The 15,139-nt window shown below is 42.6% G+C and overlaps 1 protein-coding gene across 3 annotated transcripts in view; it reads left to right on the forward strand.

Moving 5' to 3' along the window:
- Positions 1-15,139, forward strand: part of Ctnnbl1 (catenin beta like 1) — a 153,828-nt gene that overhangs the window by 12,227 nt on the left and 126,462 nt on the right. Inside the window, exon 1 of one of the 3 annotated variants that reach the window (XM_048349166.1) lies at positions 3,934-3,966. The exons of the other annotated variants lie outside the window; for them this stretch is intronic. Coding sequence (XP_048205123.1) covers positions 3,949-3,966 — 18 coding nt within the window. The 5' untranslated portion in view covers positions 3,934-3,948. Of the gene's footprint in view, positions 1-3,933; positions 3,967-15,139 lie in introns of those variants that run through there. 3 annotated transcript variants of the gene reach the window in all.

A 15,139-nucleotide genomic window follows, 5' to 3' on the forward strand; every position in this document is an offset into this window, starting at 1 on the left:
CCTTGGACTTCTTTTACTGGAAATAAAACAGATTAACTTGACACTTTTCTCTAGATACATATGACACCATTACAACATAAGGCATGATTGATTATTAAATAATTTTTTGGTATTATTCATATGCTCATTCAGCTAATACATAAAATTGAGGGTTTTGTGTGCATGCGTGTGTGTGTGCCTGTCTGGTCTTAGGGCTTGAATTGAGGGCATGGACACTGTTCATGAGCTTTTTTTGTGCTCACAGTTAGTGTTCTTACCCACAGCTCTCCTCCTGGTTTTTTGGTGGCTAATTGGAAGTAAGAGTCTCACAGAATTTCCTACTGACTTCGAACCATGAGCCTCACATCTCAACCTGTAATGGGGGGGTGAGAAGCCCCACTCCATATTGTCATCACTGCCACGCTCCACTGCAGAGCATAAAAGGGGATCTCGACCCATGTTGAGGGGACCGGAAACCCCCCCCCCCCCAGCCTGCAGGCAGCTGGGGGGATATAAGAGGGTGGGATTGCTGGGAAAAGGAGAAGAGGCGCAGAGAAAGCAAGGCCCCAGGAGGTGCCTCGTGGAGCTGAGCAGTGCCTGGAGAGCCAGAGCCCCGGGCCTGCTGAGGGAAGAGACCGGAGTCCTGGGCCTGCAGAGAATGGAGGCCGGAGCAGCCTAGCTCTGGGCTGGGAGAGAGCTGAGGCCTTCAGAGCCAAGGCCTGCTGAGAGCTACAGGCCAGAGGAGAGCGGACAGAGGAGCAGAGCAGAGCCAAGCCGAGAAGAGCCTGAGGCCTGTGGGAAAGTCCAAAGTCTGGTGCCTGTCGGAGCCAGAGCGGACGCAGAGAACGGAGGGGAAGCCGGGGGAGAGCAGAGGCCCGCAGAGAGCCATGTGGAAAGTGGAGTCCCTCAGAGAGGGGAGATATGAAGAACAGAGGCCTGTGGAGGACAGGAGGCCTGCAGAGAAGCCTGTGGAAAGGAAGAAAGGAAAGAAACTTGCCTCCTGGAGGCTGGAACTGAACCTAGCTTTGGGATAGCCCCGGGCAAGGCAGTTGCAAACTGACTAATAAAACTCATTTGTCACCTTTAACAGTACTCGGTGGATTTTCTCGGTGGATTTTCTCGCTCCCCAGAATACAACAAACCTGTGTAACTAGGATTACAGGCATGAGCCACCAGCACTCAGTGATTATGATTTTTATTTGAAATCTTTCTCAGTTAAGAGCATTTGGGATTTTTGATAGATTTAGACGTAGTATGCATCTGTCCTGTGTTAGTATGTGCTGTTGGAATGACATATAGTCTTGGCAGCTTTAGAGTTTGTCAGGTATATTTTACCACTCTGAACATTTTCGCTTCCATAAATAGCATCTCAGATTAATGATGGGGGAAACCTTTGAGCATTTCAAGGTAACATAATTACTCACAGAGTTAACTGAAACATGGTAATTCTTTTGGGCAGGGAAGGTAGAAATGTCGTGGAGCCAACAGAATGCTGAAACCCAGCAATAAAGGAAGGAGAGGAAAAAGCATTACCATTGATTTTTGGAGGCTGTTGCCGAAAGAAACCTATAATGAGGTTTCTTTTTTAAAAGGATAGTACAGGTTGTATTGGATTGTACTAACTCCTCACTTATCTGGTGTCTTAGGAAATCGTGGTATAAATTCTTCATAGACCGATTTTTCTGGAGAGCAGAAATGTGCAAATGAGGTGTGTGTACTAGGTAGAACAAAAAGGAACTTGGTGGTGATTTGTCTCTTCACCTTCCTTTTTGACATGGGAAAGCCAGAGTCCAGAAAAGGAAGCTACCTCCTAATGGGGTTCAGAGCAGGGCTTTGTCACAGTCATATTTCCTAGGTTTCTCATCCTTTATCTTTACTTTCTGTCCTTCCCTCCCTCCCTCGCACGCACTTTCTCTCTCTTGTACTTAAGTAGTTGTGTAAAGGAGTTGTCATTTAATAAAGCAGTTTATGAATACAATATATTTCGATCAATGTCACTGCTTTCAGCATTCTCACTACCAATCCCTTCCCTCTCTACCCCTTCCCTCATTCTTTTTCAATTTGGTGGATATATTCATTGGAACTTGACTGCATTTCGCTCCACTTCTCTTCATTTGTCCACCCTTTTCCTCTTGACCCCATCGTACCCCTTTTGAGTACCTGCTTCCCAGTCTTTTATTGAACTTTGACTTTGCCTTTCTCAGGAATTGCACTATTTGAGTTCTTCCTTGAATTTACAATTCTAGTTAATATATTTGTATATACCCAGCATATTTACTTATAAGTTTTTAAGCAGGGTTTAGCTTCCACATATAAGGGAAAACATACATCCTTTGTGTCTCTGGGCCTCGCTTACTTCACTTAACATATTTTTCCCCCAATTCTTTCCATTTCCTTACAAATGGCACAGTATCACTCTTTTAAATGGATGAGTAAAATTACATTGTGTACATATATCCCACATTTTCTTGATCCATTTGTCCATTGAGGGGCAACTGGGCTGATTACATACCTTGGCTATGGCGAATAGTGCTGCAAATAACATGGTTGTGCTGGTGGCTTTACTGTATCCTGGTTTGTGTCTTTCAAGTAAATATCCAGGAGTGGAATTGCTGGATTATAGGGTAGTTCTGTGTTTTTTCTTCTATGTTTAATTTTTTGAGGAACCTCCACACTGCTTTCCAAAGTTGTTAACAAGTTTTATGCTCCCAATAACAGTGTGTTAGGGTTCCCTTTTGGCCACATTGTTGTCAGCACCAGTTACTATTTGTTTTCTTGATAATGGCCATTCTAACTAGGTGAGATGGAATCTCAGTATTATTTTGATTTGCATTTTCCTTATGGCCAGAGATGCTGAACATTTGTTGATCTGTCTATTGGTCATTTTTTACTTCTTCTGAGAAGACTCTCTTTAGCTCCTTAATCCATTTATTAATTGGGTTTTTGGGTTTTTTTTTTTTGTTGTTGTTTTTGTTTTTGCTAGTCTTGGGGCTTGGACTCAGGACCTGAGCACTGTCCCTAGATTCTTTTGGCTCAAGGCTAGCACTCTGCCACTTGAGCCACAGCACCACTTCTGGCTGTTTTCTGTGTATGTGGTGCTGGGGAATTGAACCCAGGGCTTCATGTATACGAGGCAAGCATTCTTGCCAGTAGGCCATATTCCCAGGCCCGGGTTGTTGGTTTTTTGAGGATTTAATTTGTTAAGTTCTCTGTATATTGTGAATACTAGGCCATTGTCTGTGTACCTGTCAAAAATCTTCTCCCATTCTATAAGCTGTCTTTTTAGCTTGTTGATATCATTTATCAAGTTTGTTTGATTTGCTGTGCTTCTGGATCTTTACTTTGAAAGTTTCTGCCTGTACCCAGGAACCCTAATGCTTCAGCTATTCCTTCCTGTAATAATAGTTTCTTGGTTCAGGTCTTACATTGAGATCTTTGATCCATTTTGAATTGATGCTGGTGCAAGATGGTATGTAAGGATCTAGTTTCAGTTTTCTGCATGAGGATATCCAGTTTCTTCCAACCCATGTTTTTGGCTCCCTTTTCAAATACTCAGTGGTTGTCTGTGGATTTATTTTTGGATCTTCTGTTTCATTGGTCTTCAGGCCTTGTGGTCTCAGAATTGTTATTATGAGTGCATGCTAGATCTGTCCAGATTCTTTCCTGACCTACATGTGGACATCTTTTACTTCTGCATAGTAGAATGCTAAGGATTTGAGGTTCTTGTGCCTTTAGAAAAATTTATATGTGTATATATTTATTTTTCATGCTTCTTGGTGTCAGCTGCCACTCCTTAGTGTTATTGCATCTTTGCTGGAATTATATCTCCTCTGAGGCTTTTGTTTTTCTTTCTTTTAATGGTATCATGCAGAGTTGAGGTTGTTGGATGAATGAGATATTAGCATGACTTTTTATTTTCTGTGGAGCATTTTCTCTAGCATGTCTTTGCATACCACTGCTGTCTTGGGGATGGGAGAACATCTGAGCAATTATTGTTGCCCACTGATTAACCTGGCCTCCTATCGTGTCCCTTTCTTTCATGGCTTCCTAGCTTTCTGGAGGTAAACCATTTACCTCTCTAACTGCCTTCTTTGGTGTTTTTTTTTTTTTTTTTTCTTATTCAGCTCTGCGCGCTACTCCCGCCGGCAGGAGGGCAGAGCATGTCCCAATTGAGACTAAGCCGAGATGGGGTCGAGCCGGCGAAACCACCCATCCCAAAGCCCCCCTTACGTTAAAGCAGACTCTGGACACTGGAGATTTCGGGGAGCCGTCTGGTGGACTTTCGTTTATTCAGGGGGAGGGCAATTGCATTTATTACAGTGATGACGGCGGGAAGGGGAGGGGCTTGGATTGCCTAACTAGGTACTAGCAATTGGCTGACGAGCTGCTCATCATAGTGATGTCACAGAACTTCCTCTGAGTGGAGATCATGGCCCACAGAACCGCCTCCCCTGGGCTTGGTTGGCGCCCTGGTGGCACACGTGCTTACAGATGGAGGGTGGGGCTGGCTTAGCTCCCTCTTCCGGGGGAGGTTCCAGACCCGGGGAGAAGGTAGGAGTAGCTAACAGCCAAGCAGCCCCAGGGTGGGAGAAGGGGTCTGCCTCTTAGGTATAGCTAGATCCCAACAAACTAGATTACAGTCACCTGAGACTCTGTATACTTGTCTTGGGCTGGTTGTCCTTCTGCCAGTTCCTCCTTTGTGCTTGATTTTTGGCAGTATCCTGCCAAGAGAGACTTCTCTCCTCCTTCCTCCTTGATACACCAGGGTCTTTTAGACTCAGTTGTGCATGTGCTCTCTGCCTTTCATTATTCAGGACTCTGGGTGGCTGGGACTGGAGCTACCACATAGACTGACTCTTGTCCTAGTTGGACCTTCATGACCCTGGTTTCAGGCCCAGCCTACTGGAGATCACTAAATCCAGCCCATCTGATTTTTCTGTGAGGACAGTTTGGGTAAAACCCTTCTTCAGACGTATGCAGATTTTCCAGTTCTGATATTCCAACAGTCTGGGAGTTGTTCATCTCATTTGTGGCAAAATGAGCTTTTCCATTGTCTTCTAGTCATTCACCAAGGATTGGCACATTCAGGCTGTGAGCCAATCCAGATTTTTTTTTTTGGAGGGTGTGTTAATAAATTTCAGTTGAGCTAGTGATGTATATTGAATCTTCCAGTCTTTAATCACGTGACACTTAGTTATTAAATATCTGTTAAGTGTAAGGTATTACATGAGACAAGACAGTTGCAGCCCCTGTCTTTATGGAATTTATATCTGGGGAAGCAAGACTGACAGTAAACAGGAAAAACTTATGAGAGTAGCTAAACAAGTGAATACATGCTTAATGGAAAGATAATGTTAAATATGATATGAAGAAAAATCATGAGCTGATCTAGCAGCATGAAGTTGGGGGCGTGGTTATTTACTTCAGGTTTTACTAGGCCTTTCAAGGAGATAGTGTTTGATCTGAGAGCTAAATGAGAAAGATTCACCTATACAAAGAGCTGTGGGAATAGCAGTGTAGGCTGAGGGAAAGCCTAACACAGAGGCCACAGGGTGGGAACAAGCTTGTAGGGTTGTGTCAGTAGCATTAGAGCTTATTGTGTGAAGAAGGGATGGTCAACCACAGGGAGGAGAGAGAACCCTAGCGCCGATGGACTTGCTTTCCAGAACAAGTGGAAAACTGTAGAGTGACACTATTTGGTTTTGTTTCAAAGATCCTGTATCTTTGGCATGGAGACTGGATTGTGGAGGAGCAGCCTGGCCAATGTGACTGTTGAGGGGTACAGAACTCACCTCTGTGCTGTGAGGACTGCAGCTGAAGCCATGCTCTCCCTGGCACAATTGCTTTGCCACCTCAGTTGTTTTCAAAATCTTCTGGTCTAACATTTAATCTGTGTTTTGGCTTAATCAAGAAGTAGTTCTCTTCTAGTGCCAGGCTTGGCACAGAAAAGGTAGGCATAATGCCCTTTGTTGAGCACCCTGGCCTGCAGAGAGTGAAGAAAGAAGCCCCTGGCAGACCCCAGGGCAATGCAGCTGACCTTCAGCACCTGGGAGCCTGTATAGGAAGCTTTGGAAGCTCATAAAGTATGGGCTTCGGCAAAACAGTTGCAGATGGTCTGGACTGATGATTAAATATCATTGCTGTTCTGCCCAAATCTGCTGTGGCCATCCCTGTGTCTGGTTGTACATTACAGTGGATAATTAAGAGGGCCTAGCTATTTCTGGTTACTTCCAGCACATCTTTTTCAGTTAGCTTAGGAGGACCTTTCGGTTTCTGCCCTTAGTGTGACTGGTGAACAGTGTCTGCAATGGCCTCTTTTTGTTTTCAAAATAAAAAGCAAGCAAACAACAACAAAAATGAAAAACCCAGCGAGCAACCTGTAACTTGAAAGAAACTATCCTTAGCGAAAAGGAATAATTGCCTGTGTTGGCTGCCTCTGTCATTCTCCAGTGGGAGTTCAGCCCTCAGACTTGTCAGAGTTGGTTGGCAGAGACTTTTCCTCCTGAGTTAGCACATAGAGACCTGAACAGGCAGAGGTAACAAATTAGCTCAGAGACAAGCATATCTGTGGAGAAACAGATTTCTCTCTGACCAGAGGTGGCATTGGTAGGCCCCACCCTAGTTCTCCGTGCATCTCTTAGCCCCAGTGACAGCAGTGTTCAGTAAATGAAAAGCATTGCTTAAGTGCCATCTGAGCCAGGCAGTTTTTCTTTTTTCTTTTTCTCTCTTACAGGACTTCGTAGTTTCAAAGGGCCTCAGGCTGGCAGGGTAAAGTTACTAAATATTACCACCCTGGCTTTCTCACTGGGGATCCTTATGCCTCACTCAGCATAATGAACTAGGGGAAACAAATTCTCCTTCTCCTACCTCTTTTCTTTTCTATCAAAGACTTCTTCCATCCTCACAGAACTTGCAAGGACACAGAAGGCTCAGAGGGGGAAATGGAGATGGCATCTGCCTCTAGCTGACATGACTTATGCCAGGGGTCGCATGGGGATTCAGTAATGAAGATTGCAAATCACTTTCCATCCTCTTGGAGCCTGTCCCATAATTAGAAGATTAAACATTTTGTTTAAATTAGTAAGTTTCCTTCACTCCTCTGAGTGCTTCAGGCCCTCCGAGCAGGATGGGGACAGGTTAACTGCCTCGTACTGGGATTCACATTCTAGTTATGATTGCCAGCAGGGGGTTAAGGAAGTCTTCCTTTAATTAAAAAAGCAGTTTTTAGCCCTGCTTCTTGTAAGGAGGCAGAGGCCCTTCTGACCACGTGTACTTTGTGATGGCTAAGTGCAGTGAGCATGGTTTTTCTCAGGAGCATGACACAGAGCCTGACAAGATAGCAAGTGAAGGGGTGAGCAGCTGGGCTTGTGGTCTCACCTCTGCATTAATGGCAGGTTGCCATTCAGTTGGCAGGTCTTTTTGTTTCTGGGGGAAGGCAGTCCCTTGTAGGGATACTGTTCCTTATCTGAAGTGGATGACAAGCAGCTCATTGAGCACAGATGTCACCTAGGAAGAAGAATAGAACAGGCTCTCTACTGTGTGACTGAGGCATGTTATCCCAGCTCATCCTAATGGCAGCCACTTTGTAGATGAGGAAAAGATGCTCACAGATTTAGTAACTTGCCAATGACATCCAGGAAGTACATGGTGGAATCTTCTTCCTAGGAGAGGGGTTCAGTAGATGAAAGCAGTTTAAAATAAAAAAAGAGAATAATACTTGCTAGTGTAGAATGTGGCAGAATGGTACCATCACTCAACTTGTATTTGCCTGTAGTATGCCATGAGTATCATTCTCTCTTTCTCTCTCTCTCTCTCTCTCTCTCTCTCTCTCTCTCTCTCTCTCTCTCTCTCTCTCTCTGCTATGGGCCTTATGCTTATTCGACTGGCTTGCTTCGATGGTACTCTACCACTGGAGCCATGCCTATATTCCAGCTATAACAAAAGTGTCATGGACTTTCCTGCCTGACCTGGGTTTAAACCAAGATCCTCCAGATCTCAGCCTCCTGAGTAGATAGGATTATAGGCATGAGCCACTGGCACCCAGCAAAGAATCATTTTTTATTGGAATTTCTTGATTATGTACTTTTTTTTCTTTTCTTTGGACTGTGAGTTCCTCCGGGGCAGTGACCAGATCAGTGCCAGTTACAAAATAAGTGTGCAGTAAATGTCTCTTGACTAAAGCAGGGTAAAATAAAGCAGTGATCTATGATTGTGACTGTATTTGGGTCGCTCCTAGGTATCATTTACTACTGTGGTTTAGCACCTCCCCAGCTGGCTTCTTTCTTTTGCCTCTTCTTCTTTCTTTATGAGGTGTAGATTAAGCTGTGTTTGGGAATGATCATGGCCTTAGTCATAGGAAACTTGTGTGGGTTGGGCAAAACTTGTCTTAACTTACAGTAGACAGTCTTTATGAAAGCTCCATCCTATTCCTAGAGTAACCTGAGAGCTGATTGACATTTCTTTTAAAGACAGGTTGCTTTTGACCCTAAAGCGAGAGATCGATTGGTTCGTTTATTTGCCAGAGCCTTGTTGTTAAGTTGACTGTGGGCCATAATTGCTGTTTTCTCTTCACCCAGCCAAATGGGAAAGAATGAGACCATACAAAAAACAAGACTAGGTTTTATTTTGTGTTGTATCTGGCCTGTCCATTTTCATTTTATTTATACACACACACACACACACACACACACACACACACTTACTGCCTACTTTTTCTGTATTAGGCACTTCCACATATGTATCTCACAACACTAGAAAGGTTGAAACTAGTGTTGAAACTGATTTCATAACAACATCACATGTGGCTATCAAAGTTCATCTTCATCTCACTGCATATTTTCCTATGGATGGGACTTGTTATAGCATCGATTTCTTCTGTGTGTTATGTTTCCTACAGTGTAAGCACAGGAGCCGGATTAGGAAGGATGATTTCCTATCACATGATGTAGCATGATGTCATCAGGCTTAGTCTGCCGGACACTTACTAAATCTTATTGCCAGCTCTTGGACCTTGTGCAGTTCATTAAGCAAGCCTCTTGTGCCTTGACAGCCTCATTTTAGAAATGGGAAATGAATTACCTACCTAAAGGAGTTGTGTGAGGATTAAGAGAGGAAAACTATATTTTAAGTTTCTGGAATAATTAGTATTAATTGTATAGTTTGTATAGTCACTTGGTGAAGAGGATAGATGAAGAATTCTTTATGGATTTGTCTTTTTTCTTTTTGTGGTACTGAGTTTGAACTCAGGTCCTCAAACTTGCCAGGCTTTCTTGCTTGGCTGGTGCTTTACCATTTGAGCCACATCTCCAGCCCTACTTTTTGCTGGTTATTTTGGAGATGGAGTCTCAGGCACTTTCTTCTAGGCTGACCTTGAACCTTGATCCTCCAGATCTCGGCCTCCTGTGTAATGAGGATTACAGGTTTGAGCTGCTGGCACCCAATTCTGTAGGGGTTCTTTTTTTTTTTTTTTTTTGGTCAGTCCTGGGCCGTGAACTCAGGGCCTGAGCATTGTCCCTGGCCTCTTCCTGCTCAAGGCTAGCACTCTGCTACTTGAGCCACAGCGCCACTTCTGGCCATTTTCTGTATATGTGGTGCTGAGGAATCGAACCCAGGGCCTCATGTATACGAGGCAAGCACTCTCGCCACTAGGCCATATTCCCAGCCCTCTGTATGGGTTCTTTAAACCTCACAGTCTGTGATCCATAATGCATCCTGTTCATAGTGAGATTTGTATCTAACTTTGCCTTTGAAGCCCAGCCTGGACCACTGATGCAGCTTTGTTTAAAAAAGGTGGCCAGCTTCCTTTATGTACAGGGTATTTCAGACAAGCTATGTCTGTGTTTTTGTATGTTTACTGGAATTCTCAAGTTTCTAAGTAATTTCAGTCTGAGACAAGTGAATAGAATTGATGTCAGGCTGCCTTAACACAGGTGTTATAAACAAGATTAAGAGGTTGTTGAAAAGATATCAGTGGAGCTCTGGGGCCAGCTTTCTGAAGACATTCTAAATTGACAGCTAATGGGTAGTTTGCCTTGATGGCTCTCTCCGAGTTGGTTGTAAGTGACTGGCGATTCACCTATAGAGGAAATTTGCTTCTGAAAATGCACTTTCCTTTGTAGTGAAGTGAGGCTCTAGTAACTTACACTACTGTCTTTACATCATGTCTTTGTACTATTCAGATACTATTTTTTAGCGTAACCAGCTTGAATTTGGTTTCCTAAGCCTGCTAAAGTTTCAAGCAAATCCTTAGTGGGTAGGTTCAAAATAATTGTTTTATTCTAGATGTATTTATTTTTGCATATAAGATACTTATTTACCTATTTATCTTAGCCCTGGCAGTTTCCCTCTTCCCAGTGAGGATTGGATTTGGTCTGTCTGGCCTACTAGATGTTCCTGCTAGGGAATTTTTTTTTTTTTTTTTTTGCCAGTCCTGGGGCTTGGACTCAGGACCTGAGTACTGTCCCTGGCGTCTTTTTGCTCAAGGCTAGCACTCTACCACTTGAGCCACAGTACCACTTCTGGCCTTTTCTGTTTATGTGGTGCTGAGGAATCGAACCAGGGCTTTGTGCATGCAAGGCAAGCACTCTACCACTAAGCCACATTCCCGGTCCTTAAATGTTCTTAAAGTAAGTAGAAAGTAGTTTAAACAATCACAATTTTATGGCCTCCTTCAGGGTTTGTATAGGGAATTTGTAGGTGGCTCAGGCTACCAGAGAATTCCCTTTGATCGCCTTGGTCAGAGCTCTCTGTTTACTCCCCAGGTAGAGGAAATATTTCTGATAGTAGATTGTCTTATTGAAGAAGAACTCATTCATTCTTCATCCTTGTATTTATTGGGGATGGAGGTATTTTGCTAATGTCAGTGGTTTGTAAAGCTTCTAGAAATACTAAAACCTTTGAGTTGAGGGAAATAAAGTGCATCTTAAACCAAAGCAGACATGAAGCCATCTCTTTTCATTGTCTGTGATGGACTTATCAACAGGCTTCCATGGAAACCATAATATCAGATATTTCATTCAAGCTGGGAGAGGTAAGTAAACTAGCACTAGCTTCTGCAGAGTGTTGTGCTGTCTTTAGACTATCACCCATAATTTAAAGAAAAATACGTATTTTGTTTGTTTGGTTTCTTTTTTTTTTTTTTTAACTAGATACTTGGGTAAAGTTCCTACTGTGTTAACAGAGTAATCTGGATAAATTATATAAGAAATAATAATGATAACAGCTGAGAAACTCAGCTTCGGAGACCCAAACCATTAGAACCTTTAAGCAACAAATGAGCAAGTGTTCATGCATGAAGTGGTTAGTTTCTTATTCGTGATCTGGTGTATACCCACACACCCTTCCAATTACATCTTCACTTTTCTTTCTTTTCTCCTGCTTGTCCTCCTGGAAGTGTATGCCCTTTTCCCCCAACAACTCCTCTGTCAGAGGGAAGAATGTAGTTTTGAATCTTGGTGGTGACCTTAGAGACAACGTATACAAAAAGTAATTAAACATTCCCTTGCCCCCCTTTCCTCCTAATAAAATCATCCATTGCTAGAGGCAATATTCCACTGTCTGGAGATTGCTAATGTGGCAGTGCAATTGCATGTAATAGGTGTTCCGTGGAACCCTCAGAACCACAGTGTGCATCCTACCTGCCAAGTGCATACTCCTTCCTCACCTCCTCGTGCCAGTACTGGGGCTTGAACTCTCACATTTGGCTTTTTCATTTAAGGCTGAGCTTTTCCACTTGAGCCACACCTCCACTTCTGGCTTATTGTTTCCTTCACATCTTCACTTTCAGCTTTTTATTTTTTTCCTGCTTAATTGGAGATAAGAGTCTCATGGATTTCTCTGCCTGGGCTGGCTTCCAACCAAGATCCTCAAGTCTCAGTTTCTTGAGTATCTAGGATTAAAGGTGTGAGCCACCAGCACCTTTATCCTTTTTCTTGTAGAGCCCTCTGAAGTATTCACCCTTTGAGTCATCCAAGTAGTAGGATAAATTTATTGAATTTGAACCTTGGCTAAAGCTGTAAGTTGCCAGGTGCCAGTGGTTCATGACAATACTCTTCACTACTTAGAAGGCTGAGAACTGAGGCTCAGAACCAGCTTTGGCAGACCAAGTGCAGAGGTGCTTCTTTCCAGTTAACCAACAAAAAGCTGGAACTTGAAGTGTTGTTCAAGTGATAAAGCCCCAGTTGTGAGCAAAAACGCTGAGCAAGAGCTTGAGGCCTAGAAGCTCCATTACATGCAAAATAAATAAATAAAGAAAGAAAGAAAGAAAGAAAAGAAAAGAAAAAAAAGGAAAAATGTACAAAGTATTTTATATAATAACCTTAAAATACTAGAATATATTTTTACTATGTTTGAAATAAAATATAATATGTAGACAAAATGATTGGTTTCCATCCTGAGTTCATGGCTGTTATTTTTCAACGGAATGAAACTTTAATTTTTTTGGTGTGTGTTTGGGGATGGTAGTGGGGTTTGAACTCAGGACCTTGCACTTGGTAGACAAGTGCTCTACCACTTGAGCTACTCCACCAGGCCCTTTTTTTGCATTGGTTATTTTCAAATCTGGACTGACTGTGATCCTCTTCTTTGTGCTTTTCTATGTCCCTAGAACAACAGGTGCATATACTACTGCACCCAGCCACTGTGCTACCCTTGTAGTTGAGGTAACAGGTGCGTGTCACAGCACCAGCCATTGGTCAAACTTTTTTGGGGGGCCATGTTGGCCTTGAACTACAACCCCTCAGGCTCTGCCTGTAGGTAGGATTATAGGCTTGAGCCACAGTGCCTAGATTATAATATGTTAGTTTTAGTTTTGTTTTTTGGTGGTGCTGGGGCTTGAACTCAAGGCCTCATGCTATCGCTCTGCTTTTTTTCTGTGCACATCTGGCATTTGAGCCCTGGTTCCAAAATACTTCTTTTTAAAAATTTAAAAAGTGGTGGTAAATTACTATTTTGCAAAACAGTCAGAGATAGTTTTCATTTACCTTAGGTTAAGGCTTAGATGTAGCTAGAGTCCAGCCTGAGGGGCTTGCTGACAGCTGCATAGAATATAATTAGACTCCATTGAAATGCGTGCAGTGTGTGGAGAGCCTTTTCTGTCCTTATTCACTTTAGTGGTATATATGTGATGAAGCCAAAGTCTTTCTCTAGCTGATTGAGCAGTGTGGGTTGAGTGTTTGCTGTGGGCGAAGCGCTGTTAGGTGCTAAGGTGTTTGTTACGAGGACTCAGATCATAGGATACTTACCCTGGACCACCTAGCTCATGATTTAGTGGAGGACTTGGAGATTTACTAGTGTATGTTTGTGTGTGCTAATGGAGATCTGATTTGCTTCTGAGGGAGCTCAGAAGTTTGCTGGAGTACTTGAGGATGTTCTGCAAGGAGACAGAGTCCTTCTAGTTGGAAGTGGGAAAGGAAGGTGATCCACCATTCCTAGTAGTGCTGAAGAACCTACCCCCATCCCAGAAGGCATTCATGAAGTGATCAAGATGACCTCTGGTCCCTTCTGTGACCTTCTCTGGGTCCCTCGCTGTTATTTCCTACAGCAATGTTTCTACACTCTGTCCTTTCCACTCAAGTGTCTTCTAGTTTTTATGCCCCTCTTAAAGTGCCATGCAATTGTGGTTGAATTGGTATCAAGCTTCTGAATGTTACACACACACACACACACACACACACACACGCTTAAAAAATTAAAACTAGTTATTCGTTTGACTCATTGAATTTGAAATCTATTAAAACCTTCAGTTCTTTTCTGAATAAATTGTTTGAGTCACGTTTCCCTGGAAGGTATTTTATGTGTTTGCTGTTTTCAATTTAAATAGATTCATAAACAGATTCACAGCCAGTTTTGAATCTACCTACCTGTGCTGCTATATACTCACATCTTTCCTCCGTCCCCTTGAATCATTTTGTGAAAGATCTTGTTGATCTTAATGTTTCCTATGTGCAGTATGAACCCTTAAGCTTACTTAGCAGTATCAGTATCACAAGATAGTATGAGTTATTCTGTGTCACCTCCTGCTGGCTTTTGGTAGTCCTCTCACACCTTTTATTACCCTTAAGTATAGACAGAAAACCATATCATTTTGCTAAATTTGTGACAGGTCTTTAAAAAAAAATATATATATACAAGTACCAAATCTTCCATTTCATTGTGGACCTCTGCTCCCCCCAAAACAATCTCTATTGTAAATCTGTTTATTATTTCTATGCATTTTCACTGTTACTAATTATACATGATCCATTGATTATTGAACTTTTTTCATATTACAGAAATGCTCCAGTGAATGTTCTTTATCTCTTTGTGTATATATATGAAAATTTCTCTTATGTATGAATGTATGTATGTATAAACATGCACACACATATGCACACACACACTCACACCCCCAGTAGTAGAACAACTGATTTAGTCATAGAATATATATATATCCAAGTTGTATGTATGTACATTGGCTCAAGCCTGTAATCTTAGCTACTTGGGAGCCGAGATTGAGTGATCGAGGTTAAGATCAATGTAAGCCAAAAGAAAATAAAAAAAGTGAGACTCCATTTTGGCCAGTGGCTGGGCATGGTGATATGGTGGTTTGTGTTCTGAGACATTCCAGGTACAGGAAATCACTGATAGGAAGATCACAGTACAGACCAGCCTGAGCATAAAGTGAGGTTCAGTTTCAAAAAATAACCTACAGGACACTGGTGGCGCATGCTTGTAATCCTAACTACTCAGGAGATTGAGATCTGAGCATCACAGTTTAAAACCAGTCTTCGGCAGGAAAGCTTGTAAAACTTTTACATCCAGTTAATCACCAGAAAACCAGAAGTGGAGTGTACTGTCACTGAGCTCTTCAGCTGAAGGCTAGTGTTCTACCACTTGAGCCACAGTACCACTTCCAGTTTTCTCGTGGTTAATTGGCCATAAGAGCCTCATGGACTTTCCCACATGGGCTGCTTTGAACCGTGATCCTCAGATCTCAGCCTCCTGAATAGCTAGGATTATTATGGGCATGAGCCACCCGCGCCCAGCATTGGGCCACTTTTTATATGCTGATGTTACTCAGTACTTTTTGTTTTGTGATCATCTATTCATAGTCTTCATATTCTTTTATTTGATGTTACTATCCTATGTCCTAAAGGCAATCCTGTGAGGTTGCAGAGCATTT

This window comes from Perognathus longimembris, chromosome 6, assembly GCF_023159225.1.
Source record: "Perognathus longimembris pacificus isolate PPM17 chromosome 6, ASM2315922v1, whole genome shotgun sequence".
In the NCBI taxonomy this organism is placed as follows: domain Eukaryota; kingdom Metazoa; phylum Chordata; class Mammalia; order Rodentia; family Heteromyidae; genus Perognathus; species Perognathus longimembris.